This window comes from Dermochelys coriacea, chromosome 10, assembly GCF_009764565.3.
Source record: "Dermochelys coriacea isolate rDerCor1 chromosome 10, rDerCor1.pri.v4, whole genome shotgun sequence".
Lineage (NCBI taxonomy): Eukaryota > Metazoa > Chordata > Testudines > Dermochelyidae > Dermochelys > Dermochelys coriacea.
This window is the reverse complement of record NC_050077.1, coordinates 59,337,079-59,359,831: the sequence shown is the minus strand read 5'-3', so window position 1 is coordinate 59,359,831 and position 22,753 is coordinate 59,337,079. Positions and strand designations below refer to the sequence as shown.

The 22,753-nt window shown below is 42.1% G+C and overlaps 1 protein-coding gene across 1 annotated transcript in view; it reads left to right on the top strand.

Moving 5' to 3' along the window:
* The first annotated feature begins 16,744 nt into the window (after positions 1 to 16,744).
* Positions 16,745 to 22,753, top strand: part of LOC119863058 (myocardial zonula adherens protein-like) — a 55,723-nt gene continuing 49,714 nt past the window's right edge. Inside the window, exons 1-2 of the mRNA XM_038420809.2 lie at positions 16,745 to 16,903; positions 21,123 to 21,215. Of these exons, the coding sequence (XP_038276737.2) occupies positions 16,769 to 16,903; positions 21,123 to 21,215 (228 nt within the window). The 5' untranslated portion in view covers positions 16,745 to 16,768. The remainder of the gene's footprint in view (positions 16,904 to 21,122; positions 21,216 to 22,753) is intronic.

The window sequence follows — 22,753 nt, the reverse complement described above, 5'->3', positions numbered from 1 at the left end:
CTACAACTATAAATTCAAATTGCAAATTTAACACAAGTTGAGCCTGGCAGTTTTATACCAGAAAATGTATTAAGGGGGAGCAACTGTATTAATCCTCTGTACAGTGTAGAATGCAAAGTGGTAAGTTTGTTTACATATTCCCAAGACACTGGATTCTTTCTACAAATTCTTTCATGATTTATATTAGTTAAATTCAGAGTTATCTACCAGTTGTATGATCTTAATACATTGTTATAACAGTCTGATAGTTTTCCAAAGGTAAGTAATTCTTGTCAATAATAATTGCTGATATTCAAGAGTATGTACAAGAATATATATCTAGTTGGCAGTGGGCATTGCAATTAAATATTCAAAAACGTGTGGAACATTTTACCCCCCCAATGCCATCAGATTGTATCCTGTGGCCATTGTAGATAGATAAATGCATATCACCATATAAACAAACAACTGCAAAAAGTTACTGACCGTGAATCAGTTCTCACCTAAGACCTTTAAGAAAATTTATTACTGATGGATTTTATTGTCACTGTAATGCATTGCTTGTATAAACCCTACCTGGTTGCATATTAAGTGGGAATGCACACAGAGCTCTATTTATTCTTTTTTTTTTTTTAAATTTTATTTGCAGAATAAGATACTTTTATATCTCTCAAGATATTGTGATCAAATATCTGAGTTGATCCCACCCATATTCGACCGACTCAACGTTAATAAAATTACCTTTACTCTTAAAGTGTCTTACAAACATTAACTAATCCTCAGAACGCCTTTTTGAGACAGGAAACCATAGCCTCTTATAAATGGGGATAATAGAGACAGGGGTTAGGTGGCTGTTCAGTTTGCAGGCTTGCATTTAACAATTCAAGTATGCAAATATAGCTGTGCAGTGCCAAGAACCGAAAGGAACCGTATGACAGTCACTGCACAGCAAAGCTGTTTGATCACAATGTTGTATTCTCTTTAAATACTGGATATTGTCAAAAAACATTCAGAAAAATGCTAGTGTTGGATATGAAAGCAAGACCTTGTTTATGCTACAGAGTTTTGTTGGCAAAAGGCAGCTTTTGTTGACAAAATAGGGGAGGTGTACACACTACAATGCCACTTTTGCTGACCAAATTCTCCTGTTTTGGCAACAAAATAAAACCATTTTGATGAGAGGCATGGAGCTTTTTGCGGTAAAGTTTTTATTGACAAAATGTCAGCGTAGACGCAGTGCTTCGTTTTGTCACTGTAATTGGCCTCAAGGAGGTCCCACAATGCCCATCCTGACCGTTCAGGTCAGCAGTTTGAACTCTGCTGTCCTGCACCTAGGTAAACAAGCATCCACCCCTCCATCTTTAAAGGCCATTTTTGAAATTCCACTTCCTGTTTGCTCAGCGTGTAGAGCTCACATCGCATTCTCTCCGCTGACTATGGTGGCTCCATGGGGCAAATAGTCTCCCACTTGGAGCAGTTGGATCTGCTGAGTATTTGGGGAGAGGAGGCTGTCCAGTCCCAGCTCTGCTCCAGCTGAAGGAATTTTGACACCTATGGGCAGATTTCATATGGCTTGTGCGATAAGGGCTACGATCGGGACACTGTGCAGTTCCAAGCGAAGATAAAGTGCTGAGGCAGGTGTACCATAAGGCGACAAACGCAAAGGGTTGCTCAAGTGTTGTGCTGAAGACCTGCTGCATCTATAAGGAGCCGGATGCCATCCTCACGGGGACCCCATCTTCACTGTCAAGAGTGGATACTTGGATGGGGCTAAAGGTGGTGGACAGTGGACCTAACCCTGAGGATAAAGTCATGGACCCTAGAGGTGGACTTGGAGGATGATGTGGAGCCCACGGCAGAGTCATCCAGTGGTGCTGCGAATCGGGAACTCTTCTCCATGCAGGAGGTGTCTAGCCAGTCTCAGCAGTCCATTTCCGGCAAGCCAGATGCTGGAGAGCAGACCCCTGGTAAGTGATCTTTTTCAGCTGATTGTGCTGGGTTATTTGACATATAGGTGTCCTTTTGTTCTGTATCCAGTAGAAGTGGGTGAAGGGATAGAAATGTACAAGACTAGTTGTGTTTTAGCATGCTTCACATTCCCTTGTGCAGCTAAGCAGTGTGATGGAACAGTGTGTTGATGCACACCAAGATTTCATAGGAATCCTCCAGAGAGATCGCTAGGACACTTCCCTGGAGGTACTCGCCAATCCTTGGCAGAGCTGCTTTGTTCCTTCATCTGTTGTAAGAAACTTTCCTGGGCCAATCAACAATCACTGGTGTAGGGACCAAAGTGGCACACAGGCAAGCAGCATAGGATCCAGGTCTGAAGCTGAATGCGTGAAGTAGATGCACCTTGCTGCCAGTGAGAGATCTGCTTCAGTGATCCCCACCTGTGGAAAACGGTGGCAGAATTTACAATATTGTCCCTACTTGCCTCCAGTGATCCTCTTTTTTAAAAAAAAATAAAAGTAGACCCTTTGCCCCATCTTGAACACCCAAACCCCTGCCCCCGGGCCAAACTCACCAGGTTTAGTGTATTCACCGAGCTGTTGCTTGCCAGGGGACAGTGAGAAACAATTCATATGTGAAAAGAGGTGTATTTTAATGTAATGATGCAGTGCTGTGCATGCACTAACAATCATGCTTCTGTATATTATTGTTTCTTGCACTTCTGCAGATGTGGCATTCAGGGGAACCACCTACACACCAGCTGAGTACCTCCATCAGATAAGGAAATGACCAAGGTGGAGCAGGGAGAACATGTTCTGTGAGGTGTTCCAATTGTCTGAGGCAGAAAAAAGAGAACAGAGGGAGAGAAATGGAAAGATGGGATAGAAAGGACAGTGTGGAGCTCATTCAAAAGGCCCCTGAGCAGATGATAAAAGTCATGTAGGAGCAAACAGAGATTCTGAAGTTCCTCATCACACTTCAGTTAGAACAGATGCATGCTTGTCCCCCTCCCCCCCCGCCAATACCGAACTGTTTTCCATGCCCTTACCAAACTCCTCCCACACATTCCTTCCAACTTTTTGGAACATCTCAGTATCCTGTTCACTCCACTTCTTTGGACAGCTTCCAAAATGAGAGCTGGACTTAAGCACAGCTATGAGAGCATCCACTGCCTTCCATTGCTAACTCCCTTCCCACCAAGCCTTTTGTATGCATTAATTGATATTTAATAAAAACAAACTCTCTCTGAAATATAACCAGTCTTTATCTGTGTTCCACACTTAGTGATAGCTGCTGGTAGTAAAACATATGCATGTAGTTGTTTAATCATTTGCTTACAGTAAATCCCATTCGGGAAACATTGCAAGTGTTAGGCAAAATAAGAAAATTCAAAATAATGAACAGCTTACTGAACAGAAATATACATTACTGGTTCTCATTATCAGAATGTTTCCTCAAAGCCTCCCTGATTTGAATTGCCCTCTGTTGTGCGCCTCTAATAGCCCTGGTATCAGGCTGCTCAAAATCAGCAGCCAGGCAATCTGCCTCTGTGCTCTATCCCTGGTCAAACTTTTCACCCTTCTCCTCACAAAGATTATGTAGCAGGAAGCTATGACTAGATCTAAGTGAGGAAAACGTTCCCATAATCTGCCATGAAGGCATCACCAGTGCACTTTTAATCTGCCAAATGTATATTCCACTGTCATTCTGCACCTACTCAGCCTGTTGGTGAAGTGTTCCTTCCTGCTGTCCAGGTTTCCCTTGTAAGGCTTCATGATCCTCGGGAGTCAGGGGTATGCTGGATCTTCCAGGATCACTGTGGGCATTTCAACATCCCTGTCCCCCACCCCCCGAATCTTCTGGTCTGGAAAGAAAGTCCCTGCTTGTGCTTTCTGTACGGGCCCGTGTTCCTGAAGATACATGTGTCAAGCACCTTCCCGGACCAGCCCACATTGATGTCAGTGAAATGCCCATGGTGATCCAAAAGAGCCTGCAGTACTATAGAGAAGTACCAATTTCTATTCATGCACTCTGTTGCTAGATGGTCCGGGGCCAAAATTGGAATATGCGTTCCATCTATCGCCCCTCCAGTTAAGGAATTCCATTGCTGCAGAGCCATCCACTAGTTCATACACATTGCCAAGAATTGCAGTACTTCGTAGCAGGATGTGATTAATGATCCGGTTCACACGTGTTAATGCGGCACCCATGGTCAACTTTCCAACTCCAAACTGATTCGTGACTGAATGGTAGTAGACTGGAGTCACCAGCTTCCGCGCTGTGATCACCATGCACTTCTCCACCAAGAGGGCAGCTCTCGTTTTGGTGTCCTTGCACTGCAGGGCTGGGGTGAGCTCCTACACAGTTCCAGGAAGGTGGCTTTGCGCATCTGAAAGTTCTGCAGTCACTGCTCGTCATCCCAGGCCTGCATAACGTTGCACTTCCACCACTCCAGTGCTTGTTTCCTGAGCCCAAAAGCAATGGTCCACTGTGTGCAGCTGCTCCACGAATGCCAAAAATTAATCTGGTGTTTCTTTCCATGGCACACAGCAGGTCAGGCAACTCTGATTCCTGTTCAGATTGGGAGCTCATGATATAATGCATGACCATCCATTATATGGTCATAACAGTGATGACAACAAGAGCAGTGCAGGATCCATCCTTTCACACAGAAATGGCAGGCGCTCGGTAAACAGAGGCCATTGGAAAAATGTCACAAAATGTAGTCGGAAGACCCTGGAATGCTGTTACAGAAAATAATGCAGCATGGGATGTTGAACCTGCCCCCATGATGTGGGAAGGCGGAGTGGATCGCAGCACAAGTCCTAGCTGCAGAAGGGGATAGCTGCCCACCGTGCACTGTCAATGCTAGAGCACCAACTGTGGACGCGCTCTGCAGACGGAGCGTAGTGTGAACATGCAATAGCGATGATGTTGTAGCGCTTTTGATTGTCGACAAACTTTTTTGTTGACAAAACTCTATGGTGTAGACAAGGCCTTAATCTAAGAATTTTATTTTGAGCTCTTACTGAATTTTATACCCATCTTTGTTCCATGCTGTAGCATCTAAGGGCTTGTCTTTGTACTGCATTAGTTAGCTTCAGTTAGAACACTTAACTTACTCCACTCAAGCCTACTGAGAATGATCACACTGCAAAACAACACCCTCACAGAGGCTATGTGTACACAGTAATGTACACCAAGGGTTAGTGGGACTTAAGTCAACTGACCTGTGGCAGGGAATCCTGTTCTTAACCATCTACATTGCATTTTAATCCAACATCCCAGTGACGGGGAGCCTCCTCCTCCCTGTCAACTTTGCTCCCTGCTCTGGGCAAGCTCCACATAGCAGTGACGAGGAGCCAGAGTCCCTGCTGCAGGAGGAACTGAAAGGGGTAGCATGCTCGGCCAGACAGTAATGGCACTTCTGGCTGCCTGCACTGCTGCTCCTCTGCTGCCAGGAACTCTGGGATACACAGGAGCACTTCTAGGACCCACGTCAAGCTGAAGCCATGGGGCTCGGACCCTAGGTCCCAACTTAATATGGGCTCAGACCCTCCACCCTGAAGGGTCTTGGCCTGTGTACCCTCTAAGCTGTGTGGCCGCATGGCCTCCCAGGAGTGATTCAAGTGCCGAGCACTTGATTAGCAGAGCCTCACATATCTGGCAGCATGTGTTCAGGTGCCCCTCTTTGCTGCTGTTTTGCAGTCATGTTGCTCCTGCAGCTGCCCCTGACACCCTCCTGCTGGCTGTGCAGAGTGGGGGGGAGGAGGGTTCTGATGTCAGGGTGTCCCTGTCTCCCACTCCTGTATCCCATCACCACAGAGCAGGACGGAGGGGACAGGGCTCAGGACTTTGAGCAGGAGAGAGCTGCTGAGGTCTGAATGAGCCTTCTGGGTGAAGTGAGTGCCTTAAAGAGACGGCACATGGTGTCTCAGAGACTTCCCCAGCAGCCAGTGTGCGTGTGAGCGTGTGCTCTCTCTCTCTCCCTTGCCCATGTCCCCCATTTCTGCAAAGTCAGGGTAGGGAGACAGGGCTCAGGAGCAGAAGAACTTTCAGTGAGTGCCTTAAAGAGACAGTGCACGGTGTCTCTCAGAAACTTCCCGAGCAGCCAGCATACACACTATGTGTGTGTAATTTTACTCTTCCAAAATACGTTGTTTTAGTTTTTTGACTGGTCTATGCATTTCATAATTTTTATTTCTCTCTCACACTTAAATTTAATTCTTTGAGTAGTGAGAACTAAAATGCCTAACCTATCCTGGCTGGAGTAATAATTCCTATGGTAACTTTTAAAAATATATATATTATACCTAGGATTTTTGTTTCTACTGGTGGCGTACATCACCTTTGTGCACATAACAAAATTTATTCTGCAGATGGATTGAAAAAAATAGAGGGAACGTTGCTTGGGACCCTGGGAAAGAGCCCTAGGTTAGCACATTTGCAGTGCAGGATACAAAGGTGGAGGTTAGATTGAGCCTGGGTTTAAATTGCTATGTAGACATACCCAGAGTGATGAGCTGTTGTAATTCAAGATACTGCATTCCCATTCTAACTAGCATGAGCTTCAAACACCATTTAAATTGAGCTAGAGATTTTTGCATGGACTGGAGTCAAGTTAGGTGCAAAACTCAAGTTGCAGCTCAAGCTAACAATGCAATGAGGAGAAGGCCCAAGAACCTGTTACTGAGTAGTTTAAGGTTGACTCATCTTTCAATGCACCTTGCAAATATCCCCACATGGGCCAAATTGAGGAGATAATTGGTTGGGGACTGGATGACTAAACAACTAACAAGGTGATTCAGCTCATCAGCTGGGACATTTAAAAAAAAATCAGGAAGAGAGGGGCAAAGGCTGGAAGGAAGGGCAAAAGCTCAGGATCTCAAAAGTGAGACCATCATCCCTCTGTCAAGGAATACATTGAAGATTGGGAAAAGCCTTATAGTAATGGGACATGAAACTGCATGAGACAAATATAATATGCTGTGATGAACTTAAGTAAGAGTGTGTGAGGACTGCTTGCAAAGAGAAAGGGTGAGGTAGCATGCCCTGTGACACTGCCCGACTCTGATCTACGAAGCTCCACCTGACTGTTGAACTACGTGTAACTCTTGTGGAGTCTACAGATCTGATTGGAGCTCTTAGAGCAAACACAACAGTTGCATCAGCAGAATGTTTTCCATGTGACAAGGCAACAGAAATATTGATGAGCAAATGGATAATTCCCAGGATCCCTTCCCATCTCTGCCAGCTGTTTGAGAAGGGCTAGAGGGGTAGTATTGTGTCAAAAAGAGTGCCAAAGAGTTATAAAAATACCATGGTATGGCATTGGGTTACAGTCTTCTCTACCTGATACTCCTTTAGTAAAAAGTGGTTTTCAGTTGCACTAATGTCATCTCATAATGTGTCTGAGTATTTTGGGGTTCTCTGCACCTCCTTTGGATGAGACATCGTCTCTCCAGGGTTGAGCACCACTAAAGTAGGTTTTGTGAAGCACTTTGAGATCTACTGATGACAAGCAGTATATAACAGCTCGGTACTACTAGGCTACGTTATATGTTATAAAATCGGCTACTGCACTGGTAGATAGTTTTTGCTAATTGTGATACTCTTTGAATTTTCTAAAGTTACTGGCAATGTTCTGGTGTATTTCTTTCAGTCTATATTTCATATATGCTGCATTTCAAGAAATAATGCTTGTATAGATATGTATTGACACATTTTCCATATTCATAATGCATTTAAAAATATAATGTAGCATCTGCAAAGGAGGCTGAATGTAATATGAGTTCCGTGAACACCAAAGTAATATCAAGAAAAATAATAATCTATCACAGTAGAGCAATTTTGGCTGATGGAATAGGTATAATAAAGATGCTATTCTTCTTTACAGGAAATCTGTAAGTTAATCAACTGTGTTAACATTATCACTGTCTATATCATTGGTAACTTGAATTATAAACAAAAGGGAGACAGCACTGATATAGCAGATACTCTGATAGCTCTGGGAATAGGAAGAAATAAAAAACCTATTTTAACTACTTTTAGTCGATGCCAAAGGAATTGATTTGAGATATTATAGGTAATTAACAATTAGGTTTTGCTAAAACTTTTAAGTTCTTATTAAACCCACCCACATCCCTACATGAATTCACTGTTGTGTATCCAAACCAGTGGTTCTCAACCAGTGGTCCAGTCAGCACACAACTGTGGCCCATGTGACATCCTCAGGGCCATATAGGTAGTGTTGGATGCGGCCCACAATGGTAAATTGGATCAGTGGTTCTCAACCTAACACACCAAGATGTATCTTAATCATTAAATTAGATGGGTTTACTCTCTTTTTAAAAGGATGCCTAGAGTGTACCCTGAGCTCTTGTTTAGGAGGAATGTGAAGTGATAGGAAAGTCTAGAACATATCTTTTTGATTTGATTTTAAAATGGAATATTGGATATGGATTGGGGGAAAATCTCTCCTTGGCATGTGTTTCTTATTGTACATGTAAATTAATAGGCATCATGCCTGCCTATAAAAGAGGAAGCAAAAAGTAGCACTTTATGTTCTGAGTAGAACTTTATTACACCTTGGGCAGTTTGGTATGAAGCAGAGCCACCATAAAAACAGTCTATTATTTGGGTTGAGAGAGAAACAGGACACCTGGTAATTGGCAGGAATTTTGCAACATCTCAGGTGTCACTATTTAAAATAGTGCAAGGAACTGAATAATAAATAGCATATCTCAAAGAAAAGAAGATCGTTATTAGACATAACCCCATGTATTGTGTCTGCTACTGCACATCAAGTCAAAGCACATCCCTGGAAGCTACTGTAGATTCATGTAGCATTTGCTGTGCATGCAAATGGTATATTCTCACTACTAACTTACATTGCAGCACAGACTCAGAAATCACTCAAAATAAGCCTGTAATTTCAAGTCAGCAACTTGCATGTTAGAATAGTTTTAAAATAAAATGCAGTACTTTTTCTATAGTGTCTGCTCAGGGAAGTGCTCTGATATCACAGTGATGAGTGTGTGGCAATGCCGTGGTAGCTAAAACTGTTTCCTTTACGTTTCTCTAGCAGTAGTGTGATGACCAGAAATGGGGGTGGTTGGGCTGGATCTTGGCTTTAAAGTCCACCAGCATTGACAACTTTACTTAGCAAGCTCAGCAGCTGAATGCTGTGATCCTAGCCAGTGCTCATCTGGTCCTGAACATTTTGAAGACACACATTGACTTTTAATATCCTCAACTGAGAGATCTCACTTGCCTCACCATTGACCATGCAGCAGAGAGAGGTGGCGATTATCATTTCCACCCCATTATCACTAAATACATGTGGAGGGGGAGAGGATCTACCAGCCTGGCTCCCCTCTGTATTGGAATGCGGAAAAGGTGGGGCTGTAAACATATGTAAAACAGATTTTACTGTCTGTGAAGGCTCTAGTGCTCCATGATGCTGGGTTGGGGAGAGGGGGACCCTGGGGATTTGGGAGAAAGAGAATATGGTAGGGATGGGGTATGATGGGGGAACAAGAAAGAAAAGGAGAAAAAAGATAAAATATTGATGGGGAAACACTGACCAGAGGTAGGGGTAAGTAAGTGCTCAGAGAACGCAAATTGGAAGAGGTGGGTAATGTCAGGTGCATGCTGGTGGAATAACATGAGAACAAACAGTTGCAGTCAGCAAGATCCTCTTTTGTAAGGTGGTAAGTGTTTATAGCAAGAATGTAAAATAAGCCAAGATAATCAGTAAGACATTCTCTGACCCCTGAGTGTGAGCCTGAACTTCCCCAAGAAATTTTTCTCCTTCTGCCTTTCAGGCGGCCACTACACTAGCCCTTCCCCTGAGTAGCTGTGCAAGTGAAACAGGCAGCTGAATTGTGATTAACACCCTAGTTCACCGTGGCCAGGTAGTGCCCTTATATGCTGCTACAAATAGTTTAGAAAAAATAAACTTTAAATGATAGAACTACAACTTCTTTGGGGGAGTTGGGAGAGGCAGGAGTGGAAAGAGATTTGAGTGGAGGGAAGGAGGGAAAAGATGAGAAAAATGACAGTAAAAGAGAAAGTAACATAGATAGTGCTGTCAATTTTATACAGCATTGAACAATGGGAAAACTGTACCAAACTAAAGGAGTACTTGTGGCACCTTAGAGACTAGCAGCTTATGCTCAAATAAATTTGTTAGTCTCTAAGGTGCCACAAGTATTCCTTTTCTTTTTGCGAATACAGACTAACACGGCTGCTACTCTGAAACCTGTAACCAAAACTGTAACCAATCCTTGCCCTTGGGAGTTCACAATATGAAGGAACTATATAAACCAAAACAATACAGTGTAAAGCAGAGAACAAATGTACAATGTCATGTACTTATTAGATGTGGAATGTTGTTTTTCAAACTAGGGAAATTTTTAAACTCTCTTTTGTAAGAGAGGAGAGAGAGGGAGGAAGCTTGGGACACTGTTCTAAACTTACAGAACAGCCTGAAAGGAGGCATAATTCCTGGAGCAGGTGGTGATAACAAAAGGCATGGTTAGAGGTGTAAGCAGAGGTTGTGTAACATGTCATATGTACAATTCTATTGTCCTGTAAATGTAAATCTACTCTCCTGTGTGTGTAATGGGAAATAAGTGTATTTGGGGGACCATGTGGCTTGGATGGTTATGGATCTTGGTTAGTTTGAATCTATTAGATCTTTGCCAGAAAAGATTTTCCCAAGGCATTCTGCACAGATATGTTCCATGGCATAGGAAAAGCCCAGTTGTGGCCAGAAAGTTTATAACTAGAGCTGGTTGAAATTTTCCAACTGAAAAATATTTCAGCAAAAATGGACATTTGGTCGACCCAAACATTTCATGATTTTGTGTTGAATTTGCTGAATTGTTTCTGTTGAAAACAAGGAAGAAAAAATCTAAACACTTTGTTTCCATGCTTTCAAAACAAAATATTTTCACTTTTTCTATTCAAAATGACATTTCATATAAAGGTCCTCGTTTTATTTAATTTTTAAAACAAATCTTAAAATTCAGAGCAATTTTTTTTTAACTTTTCAGTTTGTCAAACAATTCTGTCTTTTTGGAATTGTCAGCAAACTTGAAAAAATCAGTCATTTGTACAGCTCCATGCCTAATCTCCATGTTAATGCCTATAAGAAGGATTTTTAAATGAGTCCTGTAGCATTTTGGAGACCAAGTAGAAGTTTATTGCTGGGGCTCAACAAGTTCAGCTACTACAGCTCCATTAAAATCATGATAAACCAGTTGTGTGACTTTGAAAGCTATACTTGCTAGGCAGTAGCTGTTCCATGTATAATGTTCAAGTCCTTAGAAGCGTATTACTTTCTGAAGTAATTCGCCACAATTGAAATAATTATTGTCTTGGGCATCTGGGAGACGAAAATTTATTCTTTAATGCTCTAATGCAAGTAATTATTTAAGGGTGGAGCTGATATGAAACCACCAAACGAATTATATAACCCAGGAAATGTAAAGCCAGTCTTAAATCATGTCTCACCCAGTTCCTGTAAAACAAGCTTGCTTTCTCTGTGTTTTCAACAAAATAAATGGTTTTTTAATGATGGGTAGAGTAGTATGTGATTATGTAGCTTTGATTATTGGGATACAAAAATATGCCTGTGATTGATTTTTTTTTTTTTTTAAAGCGTGGAATTGTATGTTGATAGTTGCACTATACTGTGCATGTGCGTTTGTGTAGTAGATGAGGTTGTTAGCACCATTTTTTATTAAGGTTGCCTAACATTTCCCATTATAAGACTCTTTTTTTACAGTTGCTTACAAGTTTGTGAAACTTTAACCATTTGGGTTGAAATTTTCCATGCTCTGGGTGTTTACCGCATGCTGAATTTACATAAGTAGGGCCATATAGGATCAGATCATTAGTCCATGTAGCCCATTATCCTATCTTCTGACAGTGGTCAGGGCCAGATGCTTCAGAGGGCATGAACAAAACAGGACAATTTATCAAGTGATGCATCCCCGGTTGTCCAATTCCAACTTCTTGCAAGTCGGAGGTTTAGAGACATCCAGAGCATGGGGTTGTGTCCCTGATCATCTTGGCTAATAGCCATTGATGGACCTATACTCCATGAATTTATCTTTCTTTTTTTTAAACCAGTTGTACTTTTGGCCTTCACAGCATTCCCTGGTAATGAGTTCTACAGGTTGACTGTGCTTTGTGTGAATAAATAGTTCCTGATGGTTGTTTTTTAAATCTGCTGCCTATTAATTTCAATGGCTGGCTCTTGTGTTATATGAAAGAGTACATCACATTTCCTTATTCACTTTCTCCACACCATTCATAATTTTATAGAACATAAGAACTTGGCCACTGTCAGAAGACAGGATACTGGGCTAGATGGACCATTGATCTGACCCAGTATGGCTGTACTTATGATCTTATTGAAGACAGATATGTCCAAAGCAGACTGTGAAGTGTTACAAAGGGATCGGACAAAATTGCGTGATGGGGCAACAAAATGATTAAATGTAATGTTGAAAATGCAAAATAATGCACATTGGAAAACACAATCTCAACTATATATACAAAATGTTGGGTTCTAAATTAGCTGTTACCACTCAAGAAAGATCTTGGTGTCCTCGTGCGTAGTTCTCTGAAAGCATCTACTCTATGTCCATCTGCAGTCAAAAAAGCTCAGTGTTTGGAACCGTTAGGAAATGGATAGATAATAAGACAGAAAATACCATAATGTCATTTGTATAAATCCATGGTATGCCCACACCTTGAATACTGCATGCAGTTCTGGACACCATATCTCAAACAAGGTGTATTAGAATTGGAAAAAGTATGGAGAAGGGTAACAAAAGTGATTTAGGGGTATGGAACAGCTTCCATATAAGGTAATTTTGCAATGTTGGCAGATTTTGCCACCTCACTCTTACCACCTTTTCCAGGTCATTGTTGAACAGTGCTGATCCCAGTACAGGTCCTTGGGGGACCCTGCTATTTACCTCTTTCCACTGTGAAAACTGTTTATTCCCACCCTTTGTTTCCTATCTTTTAGTCATTGGGGATCTATGAGAGGACCTTTCCTCTTATTCCATGACTCCTTAATTTGCTTAAGAGCATTTGATGAGGACCTTTTCAAATGCTTTTAAATTTTTCATAAGTTTCAGTCATTTCTCAGAATGAGGTGAGACTGCATGGAGGAGGAATACAGAAGGGAGAAGACCTGGACCAGGGAAGAGGGAAAGGAGTAGTTAGGACAAGGAGATTTCCTGGGACAGGAGGAAGAAAGGGGGAGAGAGAAACTGACTGGGAGTTTGTGGGGTGGCACTGGGATTGGGAGCCAGAGATGGTGGGGAGGCTGGGGTTGGGAGAAAGAGGAGGCTGAGACTTGTTTGGCAAGGAGGCTGGGACTGGGAGCTGGTGAAATAAAATGGGGGATCTGGGAGCCATGTGGGGAGGAATGACAACACTGAGATCAGACCCAGTTCTTAGAGGAGGGGGGAGACAGGAGGTGGTTGAAGGAGGAGACTGGGACTGGAAAGCAGTGGGGGGTGAATGAGTGGGGGATGGGGTGGGGGAAGAGATATGAGAAGGAGCCAGGATGTGCATGGGGGAACTGAGATATGAGAAGGAGCCAGGATGTGCCTGGGGGAATTGGGCTGGCTAGGCAAAGAGATTGCTACGAAGAGCCAAGGAGGGGTGATTGAGGCAAAAATATGGGGGTGGGAAGAGATGGATCAAATGAAGAGATGGGAGGGAGGAACTGGGCAAAGAGACAGGGACTGGTAGTGATGCAATGCTCAATTTGAGATATCTAAGACCCGGGTTTTTTTCAGGTGCTTAGCATTATACAGCACTTGATATTTTCAAATAACAGCTCCTCTTGACTTCAGTTGCAACTGTGAGAGTTTAGCAAATCGGAGTGTGAGTGTTCTGCATATCAGACCCCAGGGTCTCAAGCTGGGCACTCAGAAAATGAGGAACACACAAGTAATGACTACCCATGAAATGTTCGGTGTCTTTTTTTTTTTTATTTTTTTTTTTTAAGTGTCTTGCCGAGCATCACACTGGAACTCTGTGTGCCAGAGGTAGGAATAGAATCCAGTTGTCCAGGGTACCATTCAACTGCTGTTAGCATGAGACCATCCTTCTCTTCCTGCCATGCCTTAACTACAGACCTTCTAACTTGTACAATAAATGAGGCAATGGTCTTCTAGACAGCAGCCATCTTTACCACACAATCCTGATTTCGTCCCCCGAGCAGGTCCATCTTGTGCAATGAATAAGGTAGAGCTCCTGTTGAAAATTAGAAGCATGTGAGCATGTAATTAGAGAATAGGAGTACTTGTGGAAGCTTAGAGACTAACTAACATCGGATGAAGTGAGCTGTAGCTCATGAAAGTTCATGCTCAAATAAATTTTAGTCTCTAAGGTGTCACAAGTACTCCTTTTCTTTTTCCGAATACAGACTAGCACAGCTGCTACTCTGAAACCTGTAATTAGAGAATGTATCATAATGCTTATGCACAAAGTCTCTGAATTAAGGTTACACGGGCAACTTTATTTCTGAAACTTCCTAACTTTTTCGAGGGCTTGATCTTGTAACTTTAATGTTCTTTTAATGTGGTGGGAGGGGGTTGGGTGATATTTGTATACGATATTGGGGAGAAAATACCAGTGTAACAGAAGCTTGGAAATATTTCACAATTATGTATGTATTTTTTTTAAAAAAAATGTCAAAGCTACAGCAATATTTCCTTTTCATTAGTATGGTAAATGATGTTTTCCCAGATACATACACAGCTAATGTAGAGTGTGATTATCTAATATAGACAAACTAGCTTGCTCCAAATCAGTACAAGGTATCCTTTAAAAACAATCTCTAGACAGAGAGATTAACTCATGTACTGTGTCTAAGAATACAGTAGAAATTGATTATGTATTACAGTTGCCAGCTCATTGTCTTGTGGAGTGAATAGTTCCAGGAGATGTATTTTTGGTTCCTTTAATGTTAGTACTTTACAGGTGAACTCCAATAATCCCATTTGTTCTTCATCCCCCACCAGCATTTTAGCTTATTTACACTAAAAATAGCATGCTGGGTCAGTCTTTATTTCTCTGTGTTATCTGAAGAACTGGAGAGCTAGTGGGATGTGATATCATAGGAGATTGAAAATTGAGCTGCAGCTTTCTCATCCCTCAGTTGATGGGGAAGGAGAATATTTAGACTGTTGAAATGTGGTGGAGGTGTTAAAAACTTAATAGGTTTCAACACTTAAAAGCTCTTATTGTTGAATGGGAATATTTGTTTAGTTACAAAATCTTTATCTGAAGGACTAAGGGCAACATTCAGGAATGCTCCCAAATCTACCAGGTCCTGCTAAATATATGGGTGGGGGGGGGGGGGACTGAAAATGCATGTTTTGTCAATCTTGCAAACATTTACATTATGTGCTGAGTTTAATGGGACTGTTTATGTGCATAGAGTTAAGCAGATGCAGAAATATTTTTCAGCCATATTTTCAGCAGTGTTCACTGATTTTGTGCACTTCAATTTTGGGTGCCCAATTTGTGTCGCCTTGTACCTAATTTTTTTCAGAGGTGTCGAGAGCCTGAATTGGGGACACAGTGTCCCTCTTAAATTGAGGTGCACGCACACACACACACACACACACATATATATATATATATATATATATATATATTTTAACTTTAACTTTAACTTTAGTTTAACTTTCTCTATACTTTTACCTACTGGGACCTGAGTTTAGAGTTCTGTGTCCCCCGTACAAGAATTGATAACATACCTAACACCTACACAAATATGTGCATATACCATGCAGCTCATTGCCCTACTTCAAGTCTTGCAGTACTGATGTTACTAAATCCTGCAGGAGAAACAGAACCTGAACTGAAGTATTGGGGTACCATGGGAGTATGCCAGCTTTTTAATTAAAAAAAAAAAAAAAAAAAAAGGCTTCAAACGTGAACTGGACTGCTATAAAATAAATATAAACAAAATAGAGTGCAAGTAAGTCCTGATTTTTTTTTTGAGCACTAAATATCAAACCACTATAATCTAAATTCTATGTCCTAAATGCAGTTTATATATTTCTTTTTTTAATTGAAAGTTTCAATTTCAGATGTTTCCTGAGAACTACGTTAAATCAGAGTTCATATGTATAAATCATTTATTCATAAAAGTTTAAGATTTATAGTGCAAAATATTTAGACTTGCACTGACGTTGCATAAGAGAGTTGTAAAAACTGCATCTATCATGTATTTCTTCATGAAAAAGTTTTAAAATGAGCAATAAAACATCTTACATATCATGTCTCCTGGATTTTCCTCCAGGATATTTTTATTTTAAAGGGTGCATAAAGAAACATTTTGAATGTAAATTTATAAACAAAAGTTGAGAGCAGCTCCAGGCAAAGGAAAAGAGCTGTTATGGGCTGTGCCTACACATCTACTTATCCCTAGCCTCCAAACCCAACCATACATATATACAATATAATGTATAATGAATTTGAGTAAGTCAATGTCTTGAGCAATTTAATTTTTTTAATAACCTCATTACTCTCTCTCTCACCCAGAAATCCAGTCTGTTGTCCTCTAGTTGTACATACACATACACATATAATTTCTGTTAAGACTAATGAAACTTCTATCATTCCTTGATGATGTAAGTATATAAGACCTAAGGAATTTCTGTATCCTTCTGTGCAGGTCTGTAGCATGCTCCCTTTTGCTGTTTTGAATTTGTTTTTGTGTTTAGTATTATTTAGGGTAAAAGGTGTTTGGTTTTTTGTTTTTAAATAGCAACCCTACCATGTACCGAATGGAATGTCTACAGGGAAGTTCTCTGATGGCATGGTGTATGGTGTGGTGCACAGGACTGACAATAACCATAAGAAGGAAATGGTGGTTTATGGGTGGTCAGCTCATCAGCTGAAAGAAGAGATGAATTACATTAAAGATGTGAGTTATATATTTTTTTAATTTTAAAAAATGTTCTCAAATATCCTTTCTATAATGTTGTTGTTTTATTGAGTCTCTACAACCTGAGTAAAAAAACCCTCTGTTCTGTAGCAGGGGACTGTACCAGACTCTCATCCTCTGTGGGTTGGGCACGAGGGGAATACCTAAGACATACACTTACCAAAGCATTACAGTCCTGCTTCTGTTCAGCAAGTAAGCTGCCAAACAACTCATAGGGTCCCTGTTCCAAAGCCCTTATAATCTGAAATCAAGTACATAGAAAATTGTTTAAGCAGCCCTTGAAAGACTGATCAAATCCATCCTCTCCAGTTCTGGGTGGGTTACTAAAAATGGTAAAGTAGCAAATTAATTTAAGGACGCTTTGGGGCAGCTTCAAGGTAGGGGGTTGTCTAATAACAGTGGCCTCTTGCACAAATTTTACTGTACAGATAGTACTGGATAATAAGAGAAACTAACATGTCTATAGCTAACTATAAGTAACAGCTCTCCTGAAATAGAAGTGTAAATTCAGTGGTTTTGGTAAGACTGTGCCAAATCATGCTGGAGCTAAATATTTCACCTTTAACCCTCTAGGTTTAGTTAGTAATTCTGCTAATTAACACAAAGCAAATAATCCGTCCGTCCTTCTCTCTTTACTCCATCCCACCCATGAAGCCAGTTTATAGAAGCTGGCCAGTGCAGATGATGCTATACTAATTTCAAGTTCAGGAGATCAACTTTCATATAAAAGAGAGAATCACTGTGAGTCAGGCTAACAATTTAAGGGGATGTAATAACGATTCCTAATATCTGCTTGTTTTTGCTTACAGGCCCTTGCAGGCTGTTTCTTCTTATGCTAATAGGCTATTTTCTAATAGTCAGGGATCATTGACTCTATCTTACCAAGTGGCTTCTTGTAGTTGAGGAAACTTGCCCTCTTGCTAATATTCTGGGCTCAATTCATCATTGACCTGTCCCTTGTATGGTCATTTACACAGTGAAAAGTGAGTGAAAAGCAAGTGTGTCACATGCTTTCATTCTGACTGGTGTAAATGACTACACAGGATGCAGGGTAGTGGCAAGTGAGCAGAGCTGTTCCATTATCAGTTCACTGCCTTGATATTTAAATGCTACAATGATGGGACCAAAAATGGTGGTGGTATTGTTATTGCAGTAGCACCTAGGGCAGTGGTCACCAACCGATTGTGATCTACTAGTCGATCCTAGAGGATCTCCGAGTCGATTGCAATCTCTGGCCGTGCAATGTAGCTGTCATTAAGGCAGACTCCCTACCTTGGCCCCACGCTGCCCCCAGAAGCGGCCAGTGCTGCCCCGGGGTGGGGGGTAGGGTTCTCCCTCTGCGAGCGGCTCCTGACTGCAAGCACTGCCCCCACAACTCCCATTGGCTGGGAGAGCTGGGGGGTGGTGCTTGCAGAGAGGGACAGCATGTGGAGCCACATGCCCCCTTCCCTCCCCCCCAGTGGCTGCAGGGGTGCGTTGACCACTTCAGGAAGCGGTGTGGGCCCAGGGTAGGCAGGAGCCTGCCTTAGCCTTGCTGCACCTGACACTGACTGGGAGCTGCCGGAGGTAAGTAGTGCCTAGCGGGAGGCTACACCCCAATCCCCAGCCCTGAGCCCTGTCCCAGAGCCAGCACCACATACCTCCTCCTGTACTCTGAACCTCCTCCTGCACCCCAAGCCCCACCCTGAGCCCCTTCCCAAAACCAGCACCCCAAACCCCCTCCTGCACCCCAGCCCTGACCTCCCTCCCAGAGCCAGCACCCTGTACCGCCTCCTGCACCCCAACACTCTGCCCCAGCTCAGAGCCCCCTCCTCCACTGAAACTTCCTCCTAGAATGTGCATCCCTTGCCTCCTCCTGAACGCCTACCCCAGCCCGGTGAAAGTGAGTGAGTGTGGGGGACAGCGAGCGATGGAGAGAGGGGCCGATGGAGTGAGTGGGAAGGGGTAGGGCCTCAGGAAGGGGCAGGGTAGATCCTGGGTTGCACTTAGATTCAAAAAGTGATCTTAGGCGTAAAAAGGTTGGAGACCACTGACCTAGGAGCTCGTCATGGACCCAGACTCCATTGTGCCAGGTACTGTACATACACAGAACAGAGACAGATGCTGCCTCAAAGAACATTGATTGGACAATTATACAGCGTGCCTTTGGATTTGCTGGGTTGGCTTGGTTTGCCCTAGTGCTGTCATCGTTGTGTTTTGTTTTGCCCCCTCACACGGTATACCAGCTCACAGACATGTCCTGTTTTAAAACTTTAGATCCCTTCCCACACCCTCCCCAGTCATTTTGTGCCTATTGAAGTATGATACTATGTAAATGCACACTTATTATTTGGATCAAAGCCTTCGGTCCAGACAAGTATTCGAATGAAGAGTATGTCCTCCAATCAAAAGGATGGCAGCAGTGATGTCTGAACAGATTCTCAAAAACAGCCGTTGGTCAGTCGGTCTGTCTAATATAAAAGGCTGACAAGAACAAATTTTTAGGCTTTGATTCTGGCAGTGCTATGTATAGAGTTTGGGGGTAGGTGTGATCCTCTCTCTTTCCATGTAAGGCTGTGTTCAACGAAACCAATTCATAAGCTTCGCTCCACCCTCCTCCCAATGACTTGCATCTTTGCAGCACAACAAGGTGTTAGTCTGTCTTCACTACATATATGCATATAAGGAGATGTTTAACATTTAAACTTAAAATAGACTAAAAATCATAGCTCTATGGGTAGGGGAGAGAGGAGAGACTCTCCTGAGTTATTTCTTGAGCACAAGGAATGGTGTGTGGCAGGGGAAGGAGAGAGAGCTCCTGGTGCTTTCAGCTGTGCATGTTCCAAAGGGGTCAGGACTACATGGTCTGGGGCATGGCCATGCAGCACAAACCCCTTTCTGAGAGTGCACTCCCCCTAAAGCAGTGTTTCTCAAATGCGGCCACCGTGACCAAATGCAACCACCAGGGACATTTCTTGTGGCCACAGCCGTGGGGGGGGAGGAAGGAAGGGAGGGAGTAGCGCCCCCTCTCCCTCCCTTTTGCTCCTGGATGCCCTGCCTTGGTGTTGATGCTGGGGCCACCAACAAGGGTTGGGCCCCGCCCACCTCTGGAGAAACCTGGGGCACATGCTGGAGGGGCAGGCACCCAGTGAGTTCCCCACCATCCCGGGGTGGTGGGGCTCAGGCTTTGGGGTTCAGCTCTGGAGTGGCAGGCTCTGGCTACCGGACTTTGGGTTCCAGTCCTGGGCTCTGGCTGAGCAGCAGGAGGCTCTGGCAGCAGGGTTTCAAGCTCTTGTCCCCTGTTGCCTCCCCTGGCTCCACATCCAGGGTTTAATTTGTCCCCAGGCTTGGCAGGGCTAAGTAAGTCTGTTGTGAAAAGTGATACTTGTATGTTTAATATCACTTTTCACAACGGACTTACTAGCTAGCAATAAATAAATTACAATGATTTGGACATGTGTATGTGCATATTTATTTGTTTTTCCTAAAGCTAATTAAGTATTTTAGGAAAAAGTGTGAGACCGGCCATCAGCCGGCCCACTCTGAGGCCACCAAAAATTTGTCCTGAGACCCCTTTATTACATACGTACACATGAATGCAGCTGCCTCTCAGTGCCTCCTGACCTGACTCCAACTGTGCATAGACCCAACTATGCTCACTGTTGTACTGTACCTAATCAGTTTAGTAGGTAATCATATGACTGAGTGAAAAGGGCGACCTCTAACTATGTGTCTGGAAGGTAGCATGTAAGAGAACATTTATATATTTAGTTGTGTCCGTTGTAAACACTAGTTAATCTTGAGCTAAAAAGTTGCTTCTGTTCATGTTTGATTAACGTAGCTAACTCAATTTTGTTTCCAGTGTTAAAAATACATATAGGAAATTATACCTGCAGTTATTTTTAATTACGTTTAATTTTTGTATTAAAATCAAATTGGTGAATAGCCTATTTTTTGGAATCTAGTGATGAAATTGTGTTTCTAAATTCATGCAAATCTGTGTTTATACAGAGAGGGGCCTTAAAAGGTAAATTAACTCTCAGCTACTACACAGTTGTGTCTTGGATACCAATGTCACTGTGAGTAAGCATTGGCTTAGTAATGGTGATACTGTAGGTGATCTTGGTCTTTGGAGAATGGAGTTGTCTGGTTTCTATAATCTAAATTATATTTGTAATAAAGGCTGAATAACAAAGGTTTATAATTTGTCTGACTACAGGTGAGAGCAACTTTGGAAAAAGTAAGAAAGAAAATGTATGGAGAGTATGGTGAAATGAAACGGAAAATACAGCAACTTACAAATGAATTGACAGTAAGTTCACATTTATTTGTAATGATGTCATAAGAGGTGAACCAAACAAGTTTACCTACAAACATTTTTTATGAAAGACAGCATGTGGCATGAAACAAATAATGTTTTAGAGCCATTTAAGTTCATTATTTTTCATGCCTTCAGTACTTTGTATTTTTCAAGCAAAATGAAAACAGGGCAGAGGCTTTTTCTGTCTGTAAAGGATCATTAGAGAGTCAAGTGGGTGAGGTAATGTCTTTTATTGGCCTAACTTCTGTTGATGAGAGAGAGAGAGAAGCTTTTGAGCTTATGCTGAGCTCTTCTTCATGTCTGGTCATGTAAAGGAGCATGACAGATTACCCCCATTACCTGCTTTTTGTAAATAAAGCCTACTGTTGATTACTTTGCTTGTGTGATTATGTATGATTAATATTCTAATACTGACTGGAGGATGGCGTTTATCATAGAAAGCTACTGTTCTGTGGGCTGACAAATTAACTGACTGGGGGTTATACAAGAATCTGTCGTCTATTGCTTACTGGAGGTCACTTTTGCAACTCAACAGGTCATTCCAGTAAACTAAATTCCAGCCTTTGTAACTTACTACAGTATTTAAATATATTTGATTGCCCTAAAAGTGCTGCCGTCTCAGCTCTCTGCTGAAGCCTCTCCATGTTCCACTGCAGCAATAATAATGAAGGTGTCGGGAAAATTATTCCCCCCCCCCTTTTTTTTCCTCACACGCACTTTAAAAATTGTTCTTACCTGAATCCATACAAACTGAGTTATTTAGTTCAAAAAAACTGGTTGGTTCAACAATTGCAACATTACTTTCTATGGCCCTGATTCAGAAAAGCCTTGTTAATAAGGATAACACTTAAGCATATGCTTAACTTTAAGTTAGTGGGACTTAAATGTGTGCTCTAATGCTATCTTAATGGAGCCTTTAGCTTCTGTGAGTCATTATCCTAGAGTGTGCATAATGATCTCTATAGGTTTGGAAGCAAACTTAAAAATTTGAAGGGAAAAAAAAATCATCATTCCTTAGTACATTGTTGGAGTACTTCCTGATACTTGGGAGTGTCTGAAAATATGAATACTTGCTTCTCTTTCACTTAATCTTTTTTCCATCAGCTTCTGTGCCCTGTCGAAGGGAAGCTGAGCCCCAAAAGTAGCTAAAGATCAGAGAACTGTGTCCCAAATGCTGCCATAAGGACTAAACTAGATCCCCTTGAAGCCAATGGGAGTTTTTGCTTTGACCTCAAAGAGATCAGGATTTGGCCTGAAATATGAGAGAAATGTAATGTCTCTGGGATCTATTATTGGATGAATTTGTTTGTTTGTTTGGATTTCTACAATAATATAAAGGGCTGTCCAAGGGCCAAGGCACTCTTGACACACACCATTTTTGTCTCTGTAGAGTATGTCAGATGCACTATGGAATTCCATCTACCCTGTGCTGAGCTTCTCCCTTCTAGTTAATGATTATAGGATCATTTTTCAGGTAATGGTAACTTGTCAATAGATCCCAATGCCATAAATTGGGTAGTTAGGAAGAG